The sequence below is a fragment of the Amblyomma mixtum genome, chromosome 3, assembly GCF_055824585.1.
Source record: "Amblyomma mixtum isolate Tamu chromosome 3, ASM5582458v1, whole genome shotgun sequence".
NCBI lineage: Eukaryota > Metazoa > Arthropoda > Arachnida > Ixodida > Ixodidae > Amblyomma > Amblyomma mixtum.
In genome coordinates this window covers 292211493-292238336 of record NC_143014.1, presented here as the reverse complement: position 1 = coordinate 292238336, position 26844 = coordinate 292211493, and the positions used below count along the sequence as shown (strand labels likewise).

At 45.8% G+C, this 26844-nt stretch overlaps 1 protein-coding gene across 4 annotated transcripts in view; it reads left to right on the top strand.

The window, feature by feature from the left end:
* Window positions 1-26844, top strand: part of LOC149355167 (uncharacterized) — a 185857-nt gene that overhangs the window by 2047 nt on the left and 156966 nt on the right. The window contains exon 2 of one of the 4 annotated variants that reach the window (XR_016291468.1): window positions 2229-4189. The exons of 1 other annotated variant lie outside the window; for it this stretch is intronic. Coding sequence is in view for 1 of the 3 variants with exons in the window: in XM_089583661.1 (XP_089439787.1) it covers window positions 4457-4559 (103 nt within the window). In the remaining 2 variants the exon portion in view is untranslated. Of the gene's footprint in view, window positions 1-2228; window positions 4190-4401; window positions 4560-26844 lie in introns of those variants that run through there. 2 more of the 4 variants (XM_089583661.1, XM_089583663.1) reach the window with 2 other exon arrangements.

The window sequence follows — 26844 nt, the reverse complement described above, 5'->3', positions numbered from 1 at the left end:
CCGTCGAGCATGGATGGGGAAGAGAAAAAAAAAAAAAAAACGCAGCACGCGACCACGCGCGGCGAGAGCGAACGCCAATTTTCGTCGCTAGACGGCGCGAGCGACCCACGTCGTGCGTGTACAAACCTCCGGTCGGCGAACACGACGTCGTGCGGCTTGGACTGGCGCCAGCGCCGCGAAGTGTTGCACGCTGTTGCCGAGGTAATTTCGGTACGTTTGCGGTGGCTGACGATAGCTAGAGCGCAGCTCGATTTGACTACTCACCTTGTTCTGTCGCTTGTGTCTAGCCGGCGTGATGGGTGCGCTCACTTGACTGTTTCGCAACTTTTCTCTACTGGCCGCGGCTCACGCAGGCGCAGAAAACACGTTGCGGTTTGCTATCTCCAAAAAGCGTGAAAGTGGCGTGACTTCAGACCGCTCGAGCGCTTTTCCAGCTCGGTCTCAAAGCCGGTGATCGAAAGAAATGAAGATTTGGAAAAGCAGAGCAAACGTGTGTTTGTGTCGTTTGTAAAGATTGGGCAATAAATTTTCAAATCCGGTGGCATCGTTGCACAGGTTCTTAATTTCTCATATTCTAGGACAGCGTGCGTTCCTGTGCTCTCGCAGGTTAATCTGTTTCGCTCACACCGCACTGGAGATACAGGGCAGGTGCGTAAGAGCTGCTCGTGTCATGAGCAAGACACGTCGATGCAATTCAAACTAAGGTTTTAATGTGTGGTTATGAGCGAGAAGCGCTATGTATAGCATGCCTTGGGATAAAAACCGACTCTTTAGGAAAACTTGGTTTGGTTTTATGATATTTAATGTCCCAAAGCGACTCAGGCTATGGATGGCGCACTCAGGTTGTGGATACCGCAGCGGATGATTTCTCATACCTGTAGTTTTTGACGTGCACTGGCATCGCACAGATGACGTGCGGATAGTATAGCATTTTGCATCCACCAAAATACGACCGCCGCAGCCGGGATCTAACTCGGGCCTCCCGGGCAAGAGCTGAGCACAGAAATCATTGATTGCGTGCAGCATTATTATGCAAACTAGGAAGCCTCTGGCTAGAGATGCAACGAGCCCAATGGTATAAGCCGATGAAGGATACTGGTTGGCCTATAATTGATTACTCTTTGGGATATTCTGCGAACCAAGTGAACTGTTGCCGTGTGCTCCTATCTGGGCACTCTTGATGCGAAATTTTCAAATGCCACCAGATTTGAAAATTTATTGTCCAGTCTTTACAAACGCCACAAGCCCACGTTTGCTCTGCTTTCCCGAATCTTCATTTCTTTCGATCACTAGCTTTGAGGCCGACCTAGAAAAGTGCTTGAGCGGTCTGAAGTCACGCCACTTTCACGCCTTTTGGAGATAGCGAACCGCAATGTGTTTTCTGCGCCTGCGTGAGCCGCGGCCAGTAGAGAAAAGTCGTGAAACAGTCAAGTGAGTGCACCCACCCCGCTGGCTAGACACTAGCGACAGAACAAGGTGAGTAGTCAAATTGAGGTGCGCTCCAGCTATCGTCAGCCACTGCAAACATAAAGAGATAGCTCGGCAACAGCGCACAACACCTCGCGTCGCTGGCATCAGTCCAAGCCGCTCCCGGCCACGCTTTCCGTCATTCGTGTTAAGCGTGCTGGCAACTGTACTGTGTTGTCAGACCTTGAAATCTAATTATGCCAAATTTGGCAGAAATTACGAACAATTAGATTTTTTATTGGGAAAAAGCAACTAGAAGCAGAGGACCAACAAAAAGCAGCGAAGAACCATTTCAGAGTTACTCTTGCCATAATTCCGCCTGATTTTGCGGTGTTTGCCAAAAATTGATTTCACCTGTCAAAAAAAATTACAGATCAGGAAAACTAGTCAACTTCAGCTAATCTAAAAAAATTGGTCAAGTTACTGTTTTTGTGCTGTGAGTATCATCTGGGACTAAAATTCCTGTGACTGACGGGTCGGCTCATCAGCCTGGTCGTTGTGTTGAACTCTTCGAGGGAGTGGAAGCGAAAGCAGCAGCTCTTAAAGGGGCTCATAAAGTTTGGCATGTCTGGGATGTTAAAGCACGCTGCTTCACAAATATCCTCCAGCAAGAATTTTTTAAAAATGCGTTTTGTAGTTATATGCAGTCAAAATTTGAACTTCCACGTCTTCGCGCCATTGCCTCGCCTCGTCAATTCTTGCTTGCCAAAACGTTGGCGCTCCTCTGCTGGCTCCAGCCACTCGCTCTTCCTCTACCTCAGCCGGCTGCTGGCTCCACCCACTCGCCCTTCCTCTACCTCAGCCGGCTGCCGGCACGTGCAGAGTGGCCGCGGCAGTGGCAGCTGCATGACGTTCGAAAGAACTTGGCGCGATGAACCAATGATAACCGGCTGCTGACGTCACTTGCACGATGTGGTGTCGTATAGGGACCGGACAGCTGATGGGTGGCACCACCTCTCGGCACTTCCCTCGTCACCGGAATGGGCCAGCGCCAGGCAGCGCATTGGAGTGCGCAGTCTGTTGTTGCTTTCTGCGGAGTTTGCTTCTGTACTCTTAATTCGGTGGTGGTGTGCATGATTATGTCTGCTGGAACGAAGTCTAGGGAGACGTGTTGGGTTGTTGGCTGCACTAACAGCTACACAAACTCGTCGGACGCTTCTAACCGATTCATTTTTTCTCCATTTTAGCACCTCATTTCGCACACACACTTAAATACAATATATAACTTTTGCTTGTGAAGTGCTGACTGATCAAAAAGAAAGCTGTGCTTTTTTTCCTGAAATAAAAAGTTGCAAGTATGTGCACTGTAGGTCCTGTATGTATGTGCACTGTAAAAATTAGTTCACTAAGATGTTATGTAAAAGAGTAAGCAATTAATTTGGTGAAGTAATTACTTTAATTAATCAATTACTACACAAAGCAATAATTTAATTGAAAATGTGAATTTGTTAATAACATTTAAATTAAATAAACAATTAATTGCATAACATTAAGTTATATAATCAGAATGGTCAATTAACAGGATTAGTTAATTATTGACCAAACTAATTAGCCCATTTAGTGAATTACTTCTCACTTTCATCAGCAATTCAATTGAACTGCTAATTTAATTAATGAATTAGTTCAATAATTATCCAAAGATAACTAATTAAGCAATAAGTACTTTGGAGTACTTGACGCTCTAGCGACGGGACCCATGTCTTCGGATATGGTAGAACCGAAGTTTGGGCGAAAACACGACTTCAAAATGGCAAAGGCATAAAGTAACAAACACGCCGCAACATACTCGGCAGCTGTAAGAGATGCTTTAGCATTACTACACCTAAGCAGTCTTAAGTGCACCCTTGGAATTTTTGTACAAGGAACAGCAAGAGAAGTTTGGCACCACGCTTCTCTCCTTCAATTCAGCCATGAAGCACTGTCTTTCCGCATGTAGAAATTGTTTACTTTTAAGCGGTGTTCATTCTAGGAATGCATATCGGTGGCTCTTGTGAACACCCTCGTATTACCATGAAACTAGCCTCGATTCTGCCATAAGTAATGAGGTTACGTACCATCGTCTCATGGGCACAGCCTTTTTCCTATCGGGTAGATATTCTTATAAGGCGCCCTCCAGCTTCGACTAGCACTCATGCACGACGCCGTTTCTTTATCAACAGCGAATGCGAGCGCCGCAGCATGCTTGCATTGGGCATCCATGCCGGCTTTGCAGGAGCATTTTGCTGCAGTTATGTTCCTTGATGCGTCCAACTGCATGCAGGCAGTAATATGACATGTAAAATGCGTTTTGTGTATTACAATGGTTACCCGAAAGAATGAAGTTGCATTTACTTCCAGGTTTACATCGTAGCTTAGCGCATTCAGCTTTTTCTGTGATATGCGTTTACCAATTACATGCGTGGCTACACCTTCACACTCGCGCATGTCATACACATAGTTTGCCTCGTAAAGGCTGTTCATTTTTTCGAGGTTGCCTGATCGAAAAAACTGCGTGCGATTATTTAAGCTTTGAAAGCCGCACCACAGAACGACAGGTAGAGCCATTCTCGCCGAGCGCACGCGGCTACACCGCTACGTCCTCATTCCTCTAAGAAGTGTTTTGCCACATGTGGCACTGTTCCGCTGAGGCAACGGTGCTGCCATACAACGGCCACCCGGTTCCTATGCCAGGTTTCGCGCGAAAGCCCAGCACCGTGCGTCACCGCAAAGTGTGGAAGCGGGAATTTTAAAAAATAAATTCTCTGCTCACTTTTGAGGTCTCAATTCAGAGGTACATTGCAGAGATTGCAAGCCTCTGGGTCATCCATTATGCGACCCAGAGGCTTGCAATCTCTGCAGCATACCTCTGAGTCGAGACCTCAAAAGTGAGCGGGGAGTATCTGGCAATGCCCCGAATCTCCGAGAGCTAAACAGGCTGATCCTCTCTCAAACAAGTTGCCTGGGAGTCCTACATCCACAGCCCAAATGCGGATATACAAAAGATCATCCTATGCCTGGCGGAGGAGGCTTACTCCAAGACCTTCTCTGTGGTCCCGGCGCAGGACCCTTCTCCTGGACCCTGGCTGAGCCCCTGCCCCAAGGTTCATGCCGGTGTGAGTAAAGACTTCTCTCTCTCTCTTTTGAGGTCTCGTACGCGGCATGGAAACTGGGTGTCCTGTACTCTACATGGTGCAGGCATTTTAAAGCCAAGCTTGAACACTTTTCTGTGGCCCTTTAAGGGGGCATACCCAGACAGTCTGCGATGAGTGAATGAATGAATAAAACTTTTTATTCATTCACCGAGAAGGAGCCCCCCAGATCCCTGTTCCCGGCAAGCACGCCGGGGACATGGGTAGGGATGCTCGGTAGACTGAGGACTAGTGAAGTTACATTGCTGCTTCACAGCCTCAGCCACCAAGCGGGTGACTTGCTGCTGGATGGCGAGGTCCTCACTCTGCAGCAAAGCTTCCCAGGCTTCTCTACTGTTAATATTTATCACGCGCCCGGGGAATCGGCACATTCCAAAATTATGTGATCAAGAGTGTCCCTTTTTCCGCACTTCTTACATTTCGCTTTGTTTTCATCCCCACTCTGTGTCAAGTAGACCCAGACTGGGCAGATGTGATTTCCAGCTTGTAACCTCCTCCAGATATGTGCCTAATTGTTGGGGAGAGACTGATCGGGGGGTTGGAAATGTCCTTCTCTACAGCCGCTCGGTAGTAGAGATCTCGAGCGAGCTCATGCGCAGCCTCGTTGCCAGGGACGGACTCGTGCTCAGGTGTCCATATTATGGATATCTATTAATTGGGTTCGTTTTCATTATGCACTCGGCTTCCTCTGAAATTCTACTTTTTGCAACACGTTGTACGGCTGTTTTGCTGTCACTAATGATCATATGTACTCGGGTACCAACACAAGCGAGCCCTATTGCAACTTCTTCAGCCGTCGTTACGTCTTGGGTGCACGACGAGGCCGTGATTTTGGGTGTGCCTTCACCATCTACCACTGCTGATACTGCCTCTCCATGTTTGCTGCTTGTTGCGTCAACATAGGCTACATCCTTGGCTTGTTTTTGGTATTTTTAGCTATGGCCTTGGCCCTGAGTTCTCTGCATTCTTTGTTGTGTATTGGGTGCATGTTTCTTGGTAGAGCTTTGATTAGTAGATTACTTCTCACGTCTGGGGGGATGTCTGTTTTTTCGCGTGGGCCTCTGTCTGGTCGGAGGCCTATCCATCCTAGAATTGTTCTTCCTGTCCTCGTTTGACTCAATCTATCTGGATGCGCGGTTCTTACTGCTTCGTAAAGTTCCTGCCATCTATTGTGGACCCCCACTGCGTCCAGTTTCTACGTTGAGGTGGATATGGAGAGTCCTAGTGCTCACTTTATGCATTTCCTAATTATGGCGTCGATTCTGTTGCGTTCCGCTTTTTTGATGTTTAGAAAGGGTGGGGCATAACATATTCGGCTAATGATGCAGGCCTGAGTCATTTTCAAGGGGCTACGCTCTTTGAGACCTTGTTTTTTTTTGAGTGATTCTCCTGAATATACCAGTTACTTGCGCCGTGTAGTTTTCTAATTTTATTCCCCGCAGGGAGGCGTCTGCAGCATGCAGATGTTGGTGAGTGGCGACACCACGGGGTTAACCCGAGCATCCGCAGGGACATCCCCGCAGGGGGATGATGGTGAACAATGCGTCACCACGGACCCGAGCATCCGCGCTTAGCCGTGCGTGGCATCGCCGTGTCCGGGGAAAAGGGGATCCTGGTGGTTGAGCCGATGCCGAGCGTTTGGACCCTTAAGACCCCTCGGCGGAGGCAACACACCACTTTGGCCCCAGCTTCCTGTAGACGGCACCTCCGGCCTGACCCGACCGGGGGAAATCGGCAGTCGCCTTTTCCTATCCTCTCCTCTATCTTTCACTTTCCTATTTCCTTTCTTACAACTTTCCTGTATCCTCCTCTCTTCTTCGGTTTTTCCTCTTTTTCCTGGCGGCGAGGGTTAACCGTGTGTGATCAACTACCCTGAGTTGAGTCATATTAGGTTATAGTTAAGGTGTACAGCTGGCGTGGGCAGGACTTTCTTTCAAGTTCCTGTCGCGTCTCCTTGTTGGACTCCATGGTGGGTGGCTGGCACCATGACCGAAAAATCCCCGCAGGGAGGCGTCTGCAGCATGCAGACGTTGGTGAGTGGCGACACCACGGGGTTAACCCGAGCATCCGCAGGGACATCCCCGCAGGGGGATGATGGTGAACAATGCGTCACCACGGACCCGAGCATCCGCGCTTAGCCGTGCATGGCATCGCCGTGTCCGGGGAAAAGGGGATCCTGGTGGTTGAGCCGATGCCGAGCGTTTGGACCCTTAAGGCCCCTCGGCGGAGGCAACACACCACTTTGGCCCCAGCTTCCTGTAGACGGCACCTCCGGCCTGACCCGACCGGGGGAAATCGGCAGTCGCCTTTTCCTATCCTCCCCTCTATCTTTCACTTTCCTATCTCTTTCTTACAACTCTCCTGTCTCCTCCTCTCTTCTTCGTTTGTTCCTCTTTTTACTGGCGGCGAGGGTTAACCGTGTGTGACCAACTACCCTGAGTTGAGTCATATTAGGTTATAGTTAAGGTGTACAGCTGGCGTGGGCAGGACTTGCTCGCAAGTTCCTGTCGCGTCCCCTTGTTGGACTCCATGGTGGGTGGCTGGCACCATGACCGAAAAACATCAATTTTTTATGGCTCCCCCACTTTCCAAACTTGATCGCTCTCTCAAGAGAGGGCGGAACGAAGCAGATGTTTTTTTCCAAAAAAGAAAAGTGAGTTTTCCTAAATACCATGTCATCCATAGTGAAGTAGAAAATAAGCAAGCAAGAATCCTGTCTCCCTTCCTAGTATCAAAGTGTTTGACAGAAGCCTTGGGTATTGGCTACAAGGTATCAAAAATGGCCAGCGGTGACTTACTGCTCGAACTGCGAGACAACATCCAGCACTCAAAACTCGTAAACATTGTGTCTGTTGGAGATATTCCTGTCTCTGTGACTTCACACCGATCTTTGAATACCGTCCGGGGCGTGATATCCGAAAATGATTTTGTCCACATCACAGAAAAAGAGATGCTCGAAGGTCTGAGTGACCAAGACGTGATAGACGTTCACAGAATCAAGATCCGGAAGGATAATAAGGATATAGACACAAAACATATGATCCTGACGTTCAGCACTAGCACACTGCCCGACACAGTCGAAGTAGGATATCTGAAAGTTAACGTAAGACCATACATTCCCAACCCTCGCCGATGTTTCAACTGCCAAAGGTTCGGCCACGGCTCGCAAAGTTGCCGCGGTCGGAAAACGTGCGCGAAGTGCGCCTCAAAGGATCATTCTGATCAATGTGACGCAGCCCCGCACTGCGCAAACTGTGACGGAGACCATGCAGCATACTCCAGGGCGTGTCCGTCCTGGAAAAAAGAAAAGGAGATAATCACCATAAAGACAAAGGAAAACATTTCATTTCAAGAAGCGAGAAGGCGTTTCGCACTCACCAACTCATTCTCCTTCACAACAAAACAAAACTTCGCCGATGTGGTGCGTGGGTGCGGCGCACCACACCAGGCTTCGGCACCCGTCCAGGTCACACGCAGTGAGCCTGTGGCGGTGCCATCCGCGCCCCAAGGCAGAGCAGCTAACGCTGCTCCGCCAACTGCAATCCAGGCTGCGCAGACCCCCGGGTCGGCGGGCCTCAAGACCTCTTCCCACAGGTCGAGGTCAAACTCGAACGCGACCGTGCCTCCTGCACGGTCGTCCAGCGCCTCCGCAGAGGCGATGGACACGGCCCCGGGCAGCCCCGCGCCGTCCACGTCGGACGGTCGGCGGAGCTCTCTGGATCGATCAAAAAAAGACAGGCCCCGAGTCACGGGGCCGACAACAACTTGATCTACCTTTCCACCCTATAGAAACACAAAATTAAGATGGCTTTCATAATACAATGGAACTGTAGAGGACTTTTAAACAACTACAGTGACATAAAAGACATGCTAGGAGCACACGCTCCTGTTGCCTTATGTCTACAAGAAACAAATTTAGGTCCCCAAAAAAATAACTTTCTAAAGAATTACACTGTTTTCCGCCGCGATCGGGAACAGGCGAGCCGACTATCGGGAGGCGTAGCCATCGTAGTGAAAAGCGGCGTCCCGGCTCGAGAGCTTAAACTAAAAACAAGACTTGAAGCTGTCGCAGCCACTCTGGTTGCCCATAAAACCATCACAGTGTGCTCACTATATATCGATCCGCACTTTAATTTAACACTACATGACTTAGAGGATCTTTTAGAGCAGCTACCAGAGCCATACCTGGTAGTTGGAGATTTTAATGCACTTTCATATTTTTGGGGAAGTGAGAAAACTGACGCCAGAGGCCATCTCGTAGAGGATTTTATTTTATGCAATGACGTCTGTTTACTCAACTCTAATAAACCTACATACTGCTCCCCAACCTCGGGGAAAATGAGTGTTTTAGATTTGTCTTTTAGTTCACCGTCTGTTTTTAACGATTTTAACTGGAGTGTTTTAGACAATCCATATGGAAGTGATCATCTCCCTGTCATAATAAGTCTTTCATCCTCGCTAACAGTTATTCCCACAAAACCACGGTGTTGGAAGCTACATTTAGCTGACTGGCAACTTTTTACAGCACAAGCTACATTAGAGAAAATAGTTTTAGAAAATGTTGCCATCAATGAGATAAATGAAAAATTCACGAATTGTATCTTAGCTGCCGCACATTTAGCTATTCCTCAATCCTCTGGAATAGTAAAACAAAATCACAAATACTGGCACACAAAAGAATGTAAAGATGCAAAAAAGAAACAAAACAAAGCCTGGGGCATTTTTCGGAGATATCCAACACATGAGAATCTCATAAACTTTAAAAAAACAAGAGCAAAAGCACGATACATCAGACGCAACGCAGAAAGGGCATCATGGCAACAGTACATATCCTCGATAAACAGCTCAATAACATCCAAAAAAATGTGGGAGCAGGTGCGGAAATTCACTGGAAATTTTACTCCTTTCACATTTCCAATGCTAACAACACCCGGTACTCAAACAACATTAGAAGAGCAGGCCAACATATTGGGTGAGCATTTTGCTACAGTATCAAGCTGAACCAACTACACACACTCATTTCAAAAGCACAAAACAATAGTAGAAAAACAAAAACTTCCCTTCAGAACATCCATACATGAAGACTACAATCAGCTAATTACAATGCAGGAACTAAACGCAGTACTAACATCCGGTAAAAAGACAGCACCAGGCCCAGACAATATACATTATGCCATGCTTGCTCACCTCTCTGAGACTGCCATAGAAGCTCTCCTAAAATTTTTCAATAAAATATGGATGAGTGGAGAAATCCCCCAAGCATGGAGAGAAGCAATCATTGTACCCTTTCTAAAACCTGGCAAACCACCAACTAGTCCCACTAGTTACAGGCCAATAGCACTCACTAGCTGTATAGCAAAATCATTCGAAAGCATTCTAAACATCAGACTAACCTTCATACTTCAGTCCCGGCAACTTTTAGATATACACCAATGCGGGTTTCAAAAGACATGTTCCACAACTGATCACCTTGTTCGCTTTGAGAACACAGTCCGGGAAGCGTTCATCCACAAGCAACACTGTATCGGGGTTTTCTTCGACCTGGAGAAGGCTTACGATACCACGTGGAGGTTCGGTATCCTCCGTGACCTAGCGGACCTAGGTATCCGCGGCAGGATGCTGAGCTGTTTGAACGACTTCCTAACCAACCGCACGTTCCGAGTCCGCCTAGGCGCAACCTTCTCCAACACTTTTATTCAAGAAACTGGCGTACCCCAGGGGTGCATCCTCAACACGACCTTATTCATAATCAAAATGAACTCAATAGGCAAAGTAATCCCAAAATCCATAATGTACTCAGTTTACGTAGATGACCTCCAAATAGCATGCACGTCTTCCAGCATACCTACCTGTGAGCGACAGATACAAATAACAATAAATAAACTGGCCACCTGGGCAGATAGAAACGGATTTAGATTTTCTCCTCAGAAAACAGTAGCGGTTCTGTTCTCTTTGAGACGAGGCCTACAGGCCGACCCCACACTATATCTAAACCAGACCCCATTACCTGTCAAACAAGAGCATAAATTTCTAGGGGTAACTTTTGATAAAAAGCTCAGTTTCTTGCCACATATAAACAGCCTAAAGAAAAAAGCTTCCCAGGCCCTCAATGTACTGAAACTACTGTCAAGAAAACGCTGGAGGTCTGATAGGGCATGTCTGTTACACATATACCGTTCTCTGGTTCGCTCTAAGTTAGACTATGGGTCCATCGTATATGGCTCAGCAAGACCATCCTACATAAAACGACTGGATCCTATCCACAATCTTGGTTTAAGGTTGTCTTCAGGTGCTTACAGAACTTCACCAATAGCAAGTCTGTATGTGGAAACGAATGAACCTTCCTTAGAAGATCGAAGAACTGCACTAACTTGTACATACATCCTCAAAATCCTTTCACAGCCCAAACATCTCTGTTACCCAATTGTCACGAAATGCCCATCCCGAATGCTCTTCAACAACAAGCCCCATGCAATTAAGCCGTTGCTCTTGCGCTTCGAAGAAAAATGTCAAACTCTGAACATACTAAATGAAATCAAAAATATTGCCCCAAGACACGAAGCGCTACCACCGTGGTACACTCTCCCCACAGTGTGTGACGTCACACTAACGCGCTTCAGTAAAACCTGTACGCCACACGACCACATAATACAAGAATATCTGGCACTACAAGAAAAATACAGAAATTACACTGCATTTTATACTGACGGGTCAAAAACTCATGCTCATGTAGAAGCGCAGTAATACAAGGAAAAAATGAAAATGCAGTACGACTGCCCTCATGTGCTACAGTTTTCACCGCGGAGTGTTATGCTATTAGTGTTGCGGTACAGAAAATAACAAATGAAAACATCAAAAATAGCATCATTTATATAGATTCACTGAGCGTCCTTACAGCATTAAACTCCAAAAATGCCACAGAGCCACTGATTGGAAGCATCATACACAATATAGTAAAGGTCACAACACGAAAACATGTTATAAAATTCTGCTGGGTTCCCAGTCACGTTGGCATTAGGGATAATGAGAGAGCTGACACGTGTGCTGCACAAGCCAGAGCCATGGAGGTGAAACATGTGGGTTTGCCTCCGAGGGATTACATGAAGTTAGTGCATAGCAAACTAAGAGCCAAATGGCAAGCTTCTTGGGAAAATGAAAGAAACAACAAGCTGCATACTGTAAAGCCTATTTTGAAAGAATGGAAATCATGCCGTCATAAAGAACGTTTTATCGAAGTAATTTTATGTCGTTTACGCATAGGCCACACACACATCACCCATAACTTCTTATTAACAAAAAAAGACAAACCTGTGTGTGAAATGTGTGGTGAGGAGCTCACAGTGAATCACATTTTAATCTCTTGTTCGCATCTCGAAGAACTTCGAAAGAAAATTTTTACGGTATTTTACAATGAACACATTCCATTTCATCCCGCATTACTTTTAGGCGAGCAAACACTCGTCGAGTTTTCACTTGTTTGCAAGTTTCTAAAGAAAGCCAATGTTTTAAATTTAATATAATGTAACTTCTATACACTTAACATAACATCATCTAACCTTGTGTTTGGCGCATGATAGCCATAGTTGCTTATGCGCCATAAAACCCCATATAACTAACTAACTAACCATGACCGAAAAACATCAATTTTTTATGGCTCCCCCCCTTTCCAAACCTGATCGCTCTCTTAAAAGAGTGCGGAACGAAGCAGAGAACTTTTTTTCCAAAAAGAAACCAACATTTGCCAAATTCCATGTCATCCACAGTGAAGTTCAAGATAAACAGGCCAGAATTCTATCCCCCTTCATGGTATCGAAATGCTTAACAGAAGCTTTGGGCCCCGGCTACAAAGTATCCAAAATGACCAGTGGCGATTTATTGCTGGAACTCCGAGAAAATGTCCAAACCACCAAACTCTGTAACATAGTGTCTATTGGGGACACACCTGTCTCCATTACTGCACACCGATCACTCAATACTGTCCGTGGCGTCATCTCAGAAAATGATTTTCTACACCTTACCGAGAAAGAAATGCTGGAAGGGCTTTCCGAGCAAAATGTCATTGATGTATATCGAATCAAGATCCGCAAGGACAACAAAGAAATAGATACCAAACACCTAGTCCTGACTTTTAACACATGCACATTGCCCGAAACCATCGACATTGGATACCTCAAAGTAAATGTAAGACACTACATCCCTAACCCCCGAAGGTGCTTTAATTGTCAGCGGTTTGGCCACGGATCGCAGAGTTGCCGCGGCCACAAAACTTGCGCGAAATGCGCATCAAAGGACCACCATTCTGAGGAATGCGACGCAGCTCTACGCTGCGCTAATTGTGAAGGAGACCATGCTGCTTACTCCAGGGCGTGTCCGTCCTGGAAGAAGGAAAAGGAAATCATCACCATAAAGACAAAGGAAAACATTTCATTCAAAGAAGCCAGAAGGCGTTTTGCACTGACAAATACATTCTCTTTCACAGCCAAACCAAACTATGCTGACGTGGCGCGCAGGGGCGGTGCACCACGCAGCACTCCGACATCTGCCGCGGCCATTCCCACCGCGCCTGTGGAAGTGCCATCAACGCCCCAGGCAGAGACAGCCAAGGCTGCTCTGCCAACTCCAAGCCAGGGAGTGCCGGCCCACGGGTCAGCATCCCGCAGGACTTCCCCCCGTCGGGGGAGGCCCGACACCAACACATCCGCGGCCTCGCGGTCCTCCAGCACCTCTGGTGAGGGGATGGATACAACTACCACTCCGCCTGCTTTGCAGCGGCGGACCGGCTCTCACGAGCGAAGAAAAGATAGAACCCCGGTAACGGGCCCAGAACAGTAAATTTCTTCCGTTCCATTCCCACCCAAAAAAACAAACATGATATTTGCGATTCAATGGAACTGTAGAGGAATGTTGAGGAACTACAGTGATATAACTCATATTCTAGGGTCCGTGATGCCTCTAGCTCTGTCTCCAGGAGACCAATCTTGGTCCACAACATTCAAATATCTTAAAACATTATACAACTTTTAGGCGTGATCGCGAGAATGCAAGTAGACTCTCAGGAGGCGTCGCAATCATCATCCAAAGTGGCGTCCCAGCTCAAGAAATCAAACTGAAAACAAAACTTGAGGCGGTTGCGGTTAGCGTCGTCAGCTACAAAACCATTACAATATGTTCTGTATATCTTCCCCCACACATCACATTAACATGCCAAGATCTAGAAGGCCTGATCGATGAACTGCCGGAGCCATTTCTGGTAGTTGGCGACTTTAACGCTCACTCTCCGTTCTGGGGAAGCGAACGCTGTGACTCTAGAGGCCAAACAATCGAAGATTTTATACTTTCGAATAATGTCTGTCTTTTAAATACGGGAAAAGCCACATATTGCTGTCCAAGCTCAGCAAAAATGAGCTCTCTCGATTTAGCGTTCGCATCACCATTACTTTTTAACGATTTTAAATGGGATGTTTTAAATGACCCCATGGGCAGCGATCACTTACCTACCGTCATCAGGCTCTCATCGTCCACTCCAATCATCCCCACAAGGCCACGGCACTGGAAAATTCAGCTCGCCGACTGGTCACTTTTTACAAAAAGTGCCACTCTGGAAAAGGAATTTTGTGACCACCTTAGCACAGATGAAATTAATGAGAAGTTTACTGAATGCATAATATCGGCCGCAACACTCGCTATACCACAAACAACAGGACTTGCACAAAAGAAACATAAAGTGTGGTGGACACAGGAATGCACATTTGCAAAAAAACAACAAAACAAAGCCTGGAGCGCTCTGCGTCGATATCCCACTGCAGAGAACTTACTTACCTTTAAGAAGGCAAAAGCCAGAGCGCGGTATGTCTGAAGAAATGCAGAAAAAACCTCTTGGCAGAAATATGTCTCCTCAATAAATAGTTCAATAACATCAAAGAAAATGTGGGAAAAAGTTCGTAAATTTACTGGTGACCATACCCCTTTCACACTTCCTCTCTTGACAGCACCCGGGACACAAACATCTTTAGAAGAACAGGCCAACATATTGGGCGAGCATTTTGCTGAGATCTCAAGTTCATCCAACTACACAAACACATTTCAGAAACACAAAGCAATAGCTGAAAAACAAAAATTCCCATCCGGAGCAGGTATACATGAGGATTACAACCAGCCTCTCACACTGCAAGAATTAAATAAGGTATTATCTTCTGGAAAAAAGACAGCACCAGGACCAGACAACGTGCATTACGCTATGCTTGCCCACCTCTCCGAGGCTGCTGTGGAGGCACTGTTAAAATTCTTTAATAAAATCTGGATAACTGGAAATATACCTGACGAGTGGAAAAAAGCAGTCATAATACCTTTTCTCAAACCCGGAAAACCACCTACAAGTCCTAGCAGTTACAGACCAATAGCCCTCACCAGCTGCATTGCTAAATCTTTCTTCTTCGTACTTGAATCTCGGCAACTATTAGATACACACCAATGTGGGTTTAAAAAAGCATGCTCGACCACAGATCACCTTGTCCGTCTAGAAAACACCATCCGGGAGGCGTTCATCCACAAGCAGCACTTTATTGGGGTCTTCTTCGACTTGGAGAAAGCCTACGATACTACGTGGAAGTTCGGCATCCTCCGTGACCTAGCAGAGCTAGGTATCCGCGGCAGGATGTTGAACTGCTTGAACGACTTCCTGGCTAACCGCACATTCTGAGTCTGCCTAGGAGCAACTCTCTCCATGACTTTCACCCAAGAGAACGGCGTACCCCAGGGGTGCATTCTAAGCACGACACTCTTCATAGTAAAAATGAATTTCTTAGCTAAAGTAATACCCAAGTCCATAATGTATTCAGTTTATGTAGATGGCCTACAAATAGCATGCACATCCTCTAGCATATCAACCTGTGAGAGACAAATACAAATCACACTGAATAAACTAGGTGCTTGGGCAGACAGAAATGGGTTCAAATTTTCTCAAAAAACAGTAGCTGTTCTTTTTTCATTGCGACGAGGCCTACAGGTCGATCCCAAACTATACCTGAATCACACTGCGCTACCAATTAAACAAGAACACAAATTTATAGGCCTAACTTTCGACAAGAAACTCACATTTCTACCACACATTAACAACCTTAAAAAGAAAGCTTCTCAAGCCCTCAATATTTTAAAAGTTCTCTCACGGAAGCGGTGGGGGTCCGATAGAGCGAGCCTTTTACAAATATATCGCTCTCTGGTGCGCTCCAAGCTGGACTACGGGTGCATAGTATATGGTTTGGCAAGATCATCCTACTTAAAAAGATTAGACCCCATTCATAATCTTGGTCTGCGCCTATCATCTGGAGCATACAGAACATCACCAGTAGCCAGCCTATACGTTAAAACTAATGAGCCCACTCTTGAGGACCGAAGAATCGCACTAACATGCACATACGTCTTAAAAATCCGTTCTCTTCCGAAACATCTCTGCCATCCAGTTGTCACCAAGTGCCCATCTAAAAGATTATTCATCAACAAACCACATTCTATCAGACCATTACTATTGCGCTTTGAAGACAAATGTGAAGAGCTAACAGTACTAGACTGCTTACCGAATATTGCACAAAGGAATGAATATTTACCACCATGGTACAGCCTGCCTTCAGTATGTGACCTCACAATGACACATTTAGATAAAAAGCAAACGCCAAATGAGTACATATTACAGGAATTCTTTGCACTACAAGAAAAGTATGACACCTACATTGAATTTTATACCGATGGCTCAAAAACAAAGTCACGTTGGAAGTGCAGTAATCCAAGGAAAAAATAAACAGATAATGCGACTACCAGAATGCGCATCGGTTTTTACTGCTCAGTGTTGTGCCATCTTTGTAGCTGTAGAAAAAATAGTAAGAGAATATCAAATATAGCATCATTTACACTGATTCCCTGAGTATGCTTAAAGCACTGCACTCCAGAAATGCAGCTGAACCTATAATAGGAAACATCATACTTAACATAGTTAAAATCACAAAACAAAAGCATAACATTAAATTCTGCTGGGTTCCTAGCCATGTTGGAATTGTAGGTAATGAGAAAGCAGATGTATGCGCTGCACAAGCCCGGAATGGCCAAATAAAGCAAGTGAACATACCGCACAGGGATTGTTTAAAGTTTGTGTACAGTAAACTCAAAAATAAGTGGCAGGCTGCATGGCAAGAGCACGTAAACAACAAACTACATTCTGTGAAACCAATTTTAGGGGAATGGCAGTCATGTAGGCATCAAGAACGTTTTACCGAAGTTATTTTATGTCGGCTCCGCATTGGACACACTCACCTCACGCACAGATTTCTGCTAACCAAACAAAACAAACCTCTCTGTGAAACGTGTGATGCCGAACTCACAGTGAACCACATTTTAATTTCATGTGTCAAACTAGAAGAACTAAGAAAGAAATATTTTACAACATTTTATAGGGAAAAACTCCCATTACACCCCATGTTACTTTTAGGCGATCGTGCACTGGTTGACATCTCATGTATTTTTAGGTTTCTCAAGGAAGCCAGTGTTTTAAACAAACTCTAAGTTTAAAAAGCTTCATCTTTAACAAAAACTCCAACCTTGTGTTTGGCGCATCATAGCCTCAGTTGCTTTTGCGCCATTAAAATCAATATAATTAACTCTAATTTTATAATGGTGTGCGTGTTCTGCCCGTTCCCTTCAATGAGCATTCCAAAAATTCTGATTTCTTCCGCTGTCGACGCGGTCTTGCTTTCTACCTCGATTTTTGTTTACATCTTTCTTTTTCTCTGGGCTATAGACGAAAACCGATTTTTCCAGGGAGCATGATAGACCTCTGTCTGCGGTGTACCTGACTGCTGTGTCTACGGCAGCTTTCAGCTTTTGTTCTATCTCTGCGTCGCTTCTTTTGTTTATCCACAGGTTTATATCGTCCGCGTTTATGCTGAACTTCGTCTTGAATTCTATTTAGTAATGGGGGGAGTGTTGTCATTGCTAAGTTAAACACAAATGGGGATAGGACAGAGCCCTGGGGGGTGCCCTTATTCCCTGATTTGGTCGTGGGGATTCGTTGTCTTGGAATTTTATGACTATTTCTCTGTTTGAGAGAGAGTCTTTGATGTAGGTATATGTTTTCTCACCTACTTCGATGTCTTGGAGTCCGGCGAGTACTGTGTCGTGTCGTCATTATCAAAGGGTTTGGTTAGGTCTAAGCCTAGTATGGCCTTTGTGTCTCTGGCTTTATGGTCAATGATGTTGTGTTTGAGTCTAAGCGTGACTTCTTGCATGCTGAGGCCCGGTTTGAAACCGACCATTTCGTGCGGCCAGAGGTCCTCTTTCTCCATGTATTTAGTTAATCTCGTCTCTACTACGTGCTCCATAAGTTCACCCACGCATGAGGTTAGTGAGATGCATCTTAATTTTTCTAGCTTGGGCGGTTTGCCTGGTTTGGGAATGAGAACCACGTTTGCCTTTTTCCACGTTTGTGGGGGGCTACCGGTTTCCCATACTTTGTTCATGTGTTCTGTTACCGCCGAGACTGATACATCGTCGAGGTTCCTGACTATTATTTTTGTAATCCCATCTGGTCCCGGAGCTGATTTCTTTTCAGGCCGATAACCTCTGCTCGCACTTCGGCTTCCGTGATGGGGGCGTCTAGGTCTGTTTTGGGTTTGCGTGTGTATTTTGGTTGTGGCGGGGTGTCCGCCTGGCCTTTGTACATTTTAATTGATTTCTCTATTGGTTGCTTAAGCATTAACGCGCTTGTACAAGCATTAACGCACTTATATTCAAGGTCATAAAAATTCTTTCAAATATTTCCAAGCGTCCAGGCAAACACACTCACCAACTTCTTGTGAAAAGGCCAGCTGAAGGGCACAGTAAAAGTTTGATTGGATTTGAAAAAACGTTGCATTTTCCACCACCCAAAAAGGCAATGTAGGACAGTGTGCAACGGCACCGAAGAAACGGCAATTACTTCTAAGAGAGATTCAGAACATTTAAAACCCATGGAAGGAGCGGTATCTGCCTTCGCATTTGAAAGTCAAGCTAAAAAGCAGGCGAGAAATGGCGGCGATTCATAGAACGAGAATGCCCGACGTACAAACATACGACCAACGATGAGGCCGTTTCTCAAGAAAGATGAGTATGTTCAGCTACAAGGGGACACAATAACACGCATTCAGCATTATGTTGACTACACGGGGCTGGTGAAAAGAGTGAAAACTAGCCTCTACACACCTTACGAACATACTATACCATCCCCAGGAGACTCTGCGATGAACGAGTACTCCACTGAACCAGGTGTCACCAGAGCAAGCTGCAACAGCAAATCCTACGTCGATGGCTGCATGGTCGTAGTCTGTCGTCTGTAGATTAGGTGATTGTACGGATATCAGTAGACGAACCGATTTTATTTCCCAATTATGGAATACATGTGGGATCTGAAACAGTATGTGTGTCCCTTGATCACTCTTGATCGCTCTTTTTCTTATTTGTGTTTTAAAAGCAGTGCTGTATTGAGTAAAAAAAGTGCCAAAGCCTGATACCATTCCCTAGAAGCGTATCGAAGTTCAGTACCGTTCTGAAGGCTTCAGGAAGGCATCAATTTCAAAAGAGGTGTGCCCAAAAGAGCTCTTCAAAATTTGCTTGGCAAATATGGCAAAATTCGAAGGTAATCCCTGTGTTTCCAGTCTAAGAAACGCGTGTGCCTCGCTGACCGGTATGCAGAGGGGAGAATAAACGAGAAAAGATTATAAGCTGATTGGAACCCAGCTTGTAATCTGCAACTGTAATCTGTAAACTGGTTCCAACCAGTTTGTAACCTTCTCTCTTTATTCTCCCCATTGCATGCCGGTCAGCGAGGCACATGCGCTTCTTACTTTGGACTTGAAATATGGGGGTTAACCTCAACCTTCATCAAATTTGCCAAGTAAATTTTGAAGAGCTCTTTCCGGCTTTTGTGTTTAGGAATTGATGACTTTCTAAAGCCTATAGAACAGTACCGAATTTTTGCCTCGATACACTTCTACGAAATGGTATTTCTGAGCCTTTAGCACTTATTTTACTCAATACAACACTGCTTTTAAAACAGAAATAAGCAAAGAGCGATCAAGAGTGATCAAGGGACACATATCAGGGTGTCGAACCGGCATTTTTTCGGGTTCGGTTTGGGTTCGGGTTCACGCCTTTCGGGTTCAGTTCCGGGTTCGGCTCCAAAGGGCCATTCCGTTCCGGTTCGAACCGGTTCGGACCGTCCCGAACCGGTTCAAACGGGTTCAGGACAAAAAAAAAATTAGAACGCAGAGATTGCAGAGAAAATGCAAAGATTTGTTTACGAGAACATAAAACTGTGCTAGTTGGTAAGAGTTCATGCTTAAGCAGCGCAGTAAACAGGACGAAAGGAAGACTGGAGGTGACACAGACGCTGACTAACAACTGGTTATTACATTCTCTGAAAAGTGTATGAAGGTGCAGGACACAGTGAACAGTCCAGAAAACAGAAGAACAAAGATTGAAACTAAAAAACCATGCTGCGCAAGCACATCATAGTCGAGTCATGACATCTTTTTCACCGAATTACGAAGACTACATTCCATAGTGCACAGCACTCCGCTATCTCGTGGACCTCACACAGTTGCCAAGAAAGCCTGACTCCTTCTCTACCAAACTGATGAATGGAGAAGCAACACGCCCATCTGCTTCCTTCCTGATCATAAAGGCCTCGACCATCTCCCTACAAATTCGATCTGGGTGAATAAACAGGAGACTTGTCTTTCTAAGCGGGGAAGCAATGAGCATTTGTTCGAACATCACAGATGGGTGAAAAAAGTAGCGGTGTCGTACAACCTGGCTTTGCATTGCAGCGAGTGCAACGATTGCTTCCCCCTGTAGATAAGACAAGTGTCGTGTTTAATGACAATGTTTGCATATGTAGGGAGTTGGTCGAGGCCTATATGATCAGGAAGGAAGCAGATGAGTGTGTTGCTTCACCATCTATCAATTTGGCAGATAAGTAGTAAGGCTTTCATGGCAATTGTGTGAGGTCCAGGAGATAGGGGAGTGCCGTCTACTATGGAAGATAGTCTTCGAATTTTGTTGAAAAAGCCGTCATAACTCGACTGTGATGTGCATGCGCAGTATGGTTTTTAAATTTTAACCTTTGTTCTTCTGTTTTTGGGATTGTTCCCTGAGTCCAGCGCCTTTACATACTTTTCCTAGAATAAAATAACCAGCTGTTAGTCAGCGCTCGTGTCGTCTCCCGTCTCCCTTTTGTCGCGTTTACTGCGTTACTTAAGCATGAAAAAATTGTTTAATGCGAGCATGACAAAATTGTTTAATGCGAGATGTTCGCACTTTACCAATTTTTCTTATTGTCAGCAGCAAAGACGAATTTACGGCAAGAGCCGCAAAATGAAATGAACTCGAAATTAATGAAAATCGGCTGTGTATACGCTATAACCCACCTTATGAGGTGTAAGGCGAAAAGCTGGTGGATTTTGCATCTGCAAGACCCTCCTGCTTGAGCAGTTTGGGAGGTCCCGTCGCGCGAGTAATAGGTCTGCCTTGAAGATTTAGTCAGTTGGGATTTTCTCGTACACAGTCTACTTACGGGGCCCCAAGATTGCCGCCGCACGTGCCCTCTACGTTTCCACGCACTACTGAGAAACGAAACTGCCATGTATCGGTACCTACATACAGACGGACGCCTTTCCGTCGCCCCGAAACCGACTTGCCAGTCCCCCCTCCTTTACTAAATGGTAAGAAAATGTGCGAGAATCCCTCCACCACCCATCTGCCGCCCAACGAGAGCCTCGTGGGAGCACAGCCTCGCCCTAACATCCAGAACTTACCAAACATATTTTATTTAAATCACCTATTCGACATCGCCTTTGTGACTCATGTTATATATCCCGAACCCCTATAGCTTAGTATCTTCAAAAACACAGCTAATCGTGGCTTCACACTATAGTACAGTAAGAAATTACGACATTGACTTATTATGATGACGTCATTCTCCTCTTATAAAAACAGTATCATAAAAAACACGCTTGGATGTGTTGAGAGCGCTTCGTTTTTGCACGGACTCAAATTGTCAACAGCCCCGCCGCGGTGGCTGAGTGGTTACGGCGCTCGGCTACTGACCCTAAAGACGTGGGTTCGATCCCGGCCGCGGCGGACGAATTTCGATGAAGGCGAAATTTTAGGGGCTTGTGTACTGTGCGATGTCAGTGCACGTTAAAGAACCTCAGGTGGTCGAAATTTCTGCAGCCCTTCACTACGGCGTCTCTCATAGCCTGAGTCGCTTTGGGTCGTTAAAATCCAATAAACAAAACAAATTGGCAACTTGTTTGTTGCCACGTTGAGCTGCAACATTCTTGCAAGTGCAGCATTGTGCGAGGAATGAGATATACTTGCACTACATTGAATGTTTGCGACTTTTCCTGGGGCGCTATCAAAGGGAACCTTTGCGTCAACAGAATTTTTTGCGCCCTTGATAGAGGGATAAAGAGTGGTTAATCTGTATTAAGGGAGTAATTACTCATTGGCATCCACCCAAGCGCAGCCATACAGCTTCAGATGAAAGCTATACAGCTTTCTTAGAAACTTCGTAGTTAAAGAAAAGATCTGGCGTGCACCATTTGTCCACCAACTTGTTTCAGGCATTTATTCTCAAAACTACAAACAACCCCTTTCTGGCAGCTATGCTTATAGGCGACTAAGTGCTCGCCTGTCTTTTCTGGACATGCTTGCGAGAAAGCCCACGTCGATGGCCTACTAGGGCAATCATTGCCTACGCGTTCGCCGGCTCGGCAAAGCATCCCGAATGGAAGAAGCGCGGTGCGCGTGGGAAGGGGGAATCGTCGAAAGCGAAGCTACTGACCATGGTCGCGGATCAACTAACAGTAGCGATTGGATAAATTTGAAATCCTTGCTGGCCACGCCGGTCACGTGGTATACATAGCCTGCCCAGTCGTCTCCATCTTTTGCGCCGCTACCATGTGCAGGCATTGTCATACAGCGGACAGTGCAACGGATGCATTCTGCGCCACAAGCGCTGCGCTACTTCGTCGCTGCATCAGCCCAGGAACGAGAGAAGAAGCTCGGAACACACGTAACCAGACGCATGCAGATTTCTGGCAACCCTTCGTTGACCCATAGCCGACCAGATGTTTCCTCGGATAACTACGTTCCTGCGGGCCACAAAATCGCAGAAACGCCTTCTCTGACGGAGACATTGAACACGAAGTGCGAGCTCTCCCTACTGCCAGGAATCTCATTTATGTGGCCGACCTGCCACCAGTTGCTATGCACACTTCATCCATGATTAGTTATACCCCTCCCTAAATTTGATAGCTGGCAGCAAGGTCTCGACGACTATTAAATGACCGCCCTAGATAGCCTGGAAATAGCAGCGACAGGCTCTGCTTTGCACAAGTAGGCATGCATAACGCAGTTTTATAATAAAAGCCACTTTCAGCGGCCTTAGTATTTTTGGCGGTTGTACGAAGAATCCACTTGCTACGAACATCAGATATAACAAACGGAAGCCGCTTGACCGTCAGGTTCGTTATAAGTGGGCTCGCCTGTAATTTCAATCAGCCACAAAAACCTTTCGTACGCTTCAGACACGGGCCTTACATGTTAGGACGTATACCTAACTTCGCGCCAAAGGGATGTTTGTGCCGTGGTCAGTGCATTTCTACCTGTGCGACCAACGAGAGACATTTTGAGAAATAAAATGATATTTTTGTCGTGATGCTGTGTTCTTTTGGGACATACTTAAGCAGTCTCTTAAAAAACCCATTGACATCATACATTTCTTTAAAACATTTATGTCTGCGATGAAAAACTCCGGAATTCCATGCGAACTCTTCATGTTGATAGGACCGCTTAGCGTGTGGAAAACCTGCATGATGGATGAACACACAGAACCGCCGCGTTCAACGAGGTCACTGTTCAGACAATAGCGCACTTTAACGCAGGACGAATACGCTGCGCAAGTTCGACCTCTTGACTCGTTCCCCTTTCTTGACGTATGGACCGTTTGGAATTTTCATGTGCGGGCGGAGAAAGGGAGTTGTGGTGGCTTGAGACCTCATGCCGAGATCGCTGAATTCGACGCGGTCAAGTAAGGCATGAGGAGGGTCAGAGAGGTTCCAAATATTCCTTGAAACAACCATAAAAAAGAATCCTCGAAGATAGCCGAGTATCGTAAAGCATCTGTAAAGAGAGTTTTCTGTTGCGCCGCGATTGGTACGAATCACACTCAGAGCAGAGTATCCATACTTTTTTAGTTGTTCTTTTTACTGCGTTAACCGTATAGCTTGCTTTCCCAAAAATAACTGCACTGTTTGTGCGTGCGTGTGTGTGTGTGCGCGCGTGCATGCGTGTGTGTGTGCGTGTGTGCGTGCGTGCGCGCACGAGCGCAGAAGCCGAACGATTTCAGCGAATCGGCATAATGAAATCACTTCATCCCCATTACATTTAATCGCAGTAGCATCTTTCTGGGCGTAATCACTATCGTATGCCAGCGAGCGCATATATTTCCTCATTGCCCCTTTGATTATCCGGTAATTGTTTTTTTTCTTATTAGTACATCTCCACCGTTGCCAAGAGAGCCCGCCTTTCGTTGCTTATTTCCGTCGCGTACAAAAAAGAATATGCGGATTCTAAAAAGAAAACAAGCTCCACCAAGTTATACATCCTTCTTCTGGTAATACTAGTAGTAATATCGCGGGTTTAACGTGTCGAGTAGACATTGGGGCTATAGTATAAACGGTGTAGTCGAGGGCTCCAGATTAACGGAGATCAGCTGGGGATTTGCGGCGTGCAACAGAGCACGCTAGTTTTTGTATTTTTGGGATCAGCAGCCGAGCTGCACAGCCATTGAGCCATTTTTTTTCTTTGTTGCTCTACATCGTGAAGGGTTTTATTTAGAACCTACTGTCTGAGACAATGAGCGCCTTCAAAAGTAAATGTTGCAACACCCACAGCGGTGGCTCAGTGCTTAGGGCACTCGGTCACTTATTCGGTGTACCCGGGTTCGAACCCGGCCCCGGGGGCCACGTTTTGGCGGAGGCGAAGCGCAAAAGGCACCGTGTGCTGCGCGATGTCTGTGCACGTTGAAGGGCAACTGCGCCACTTTTTGGGAATTTCGCGATACTCAAGGATTGAAATCTATATAGGCTGCCGGTAAAACATGCTAAGTTTTTTTTTTTGCACTAACATTTAAAATAGTGACGTAATCGATGATTAAATTTTGCACTTCTCCTCAAAGCAATGGAGGAGTGCGGGTAAGTTCAGTGTGACGTCAGGGATGGTATGACTTCAAATTACCGCTGCTGTCAGCCACGCCCTGCCGTGCCTCGTTGGACGCTGCCAAACAATGTTCGGCGGGCTTTGCCTTCGGTGGCGTTGGTCTTTTTCCTTCAAAGCAGGCGTGTATGCGTTCGAAATGTACCGATACCTTCGATGACGTCATCATGCGTCCACCACTTAGCATTGTGCGCTGCAGAAAAGCTTGAAGGCCACCGCAATTTTAATTGGTTGTTACGTCATCGTTTCAAATCCTAGGCCAAAAGGACTTCGCATACTTTACCTGCAAGTTTCACACATTCGACCGTTTTAAGCTCGTCGATTTCTATAACCTATGCAGTCGCTCTTTTCCCCAGCGGGTAGAAATTATTCCGGAGGCCTCCCCTGCTGCGCCTGTTTCCATTTTTGTTTTCACTCCCACCTTTCTCCTTCTCTTACGGCTCGGTTCAGGTGTCCATCAAGAAGTGAGACAGTTACTGCGCCATTTCCTTTCCTCAGAAACCACCATCACAACGTTGTTGGATCCTCACGCTAATATTTCGTCTATTTGTGGCAAATGATGCAAATAAAAGGAAGTCATTCTCAATCGGTGCTTAAATGACTATAGACACCCAGTTTTATTGCGTACGTGTTTTCTCCTTTCAAATAACGCCATAGATATTAGAATACATGGATCACCGTGTGGTATTCGCCTACTGCCACTAAATAATTTAGAAAATAATTTTTTTTCCTATGCTGTCCCGGTTTCATCAACCGAGTGATGGCTTTGACGTCAGTTCAACATTAGGTCACGTGAGGCACAGGAAAACTAATACAAACGCTGATACGCTGTTTTGACTCACTATAGAACTTGAATCAGCCGGCTTCAAGACCTATAATTACAACGAACGACGTATCAGCACTTATAGTGCCGTTTTATTGCGCCTCACGCGACCTAAATTCCTCTACACATCACAGCCATCGTTATGTTGGTGAAACTGAAACAGGGTAATGAAGAAATTCAAATATAAATTATTTATTATGTGTTGGTGAAATGCCACGCGACGCTCAGTGTACACCACCAATTCCTTCAAGTGTACACCAATGCCTAGCACATCGTTTGTAAGAAGAAAGCATGCAAGCTAAAATTTGGTGTCTCTAGTACTTTATGAAGTTAGAGCAGTCCGAACAATTCGATTAAAGATTTACGCAAATATGCAAAAGGGGTAGAATAATAGCTCAAGATTTCACATAAACCAGAAGTACTAAGAATTGGCGATAGTACATTACAGAAAAGTCAATTAGGCTTCTTCCCAGGCATCAGTCTTCCTGTAAGTTTGCTGTCGCATATATTGGGTGCCATTTTCGCATTTCCCAGCTCAGACAGCTGCGGGTGCGTAAATCTATGCGCTAGATCATCTCATTTTGTCCGGAAACAAGAAGTATGCCGAGATGCAAAAAAAGTGGGGCTGAACCGGGTCCCGAACCGGTTCGGAACGGTTCCTTTGAATCGTTCCGGTTCGGGTTCAGTTCCAAGATGGCGAAAAAAATATGGGTTCGGTTCGGTTCTGGTTCCGGGCGAAAATTCGGGTTCAGTTCCGGTTTCGGGTTCGGGTTCGGTTCCGGTTCGACACCCTGACACATATACTGTCTCAATTTCCACATGTATTCCATCATTGGGAAATAAAGTCGGTTCGTCTACTGATATCCGTACAATTACCTAATCTGTCGACGAAAGACTCCGACCATGCAGCCGTGGACGTAGGCTTTGCTGTTGCAGCTTGCTCTGGTGAGCCCTGGTTCACTCTAGTACTTGATCATCGCAGTCCTCTTGGGGTGATGTCTTCGATTCGCTTCATGGAGTATGTTTGTTCATAAGGTGTAGTCTAGTTTTTACTCTTCCCACTAGCCCCATGTGATCAACATAATGCTGAATGCGTGTTATCGTGTCCCCTTGTCGCTGAAA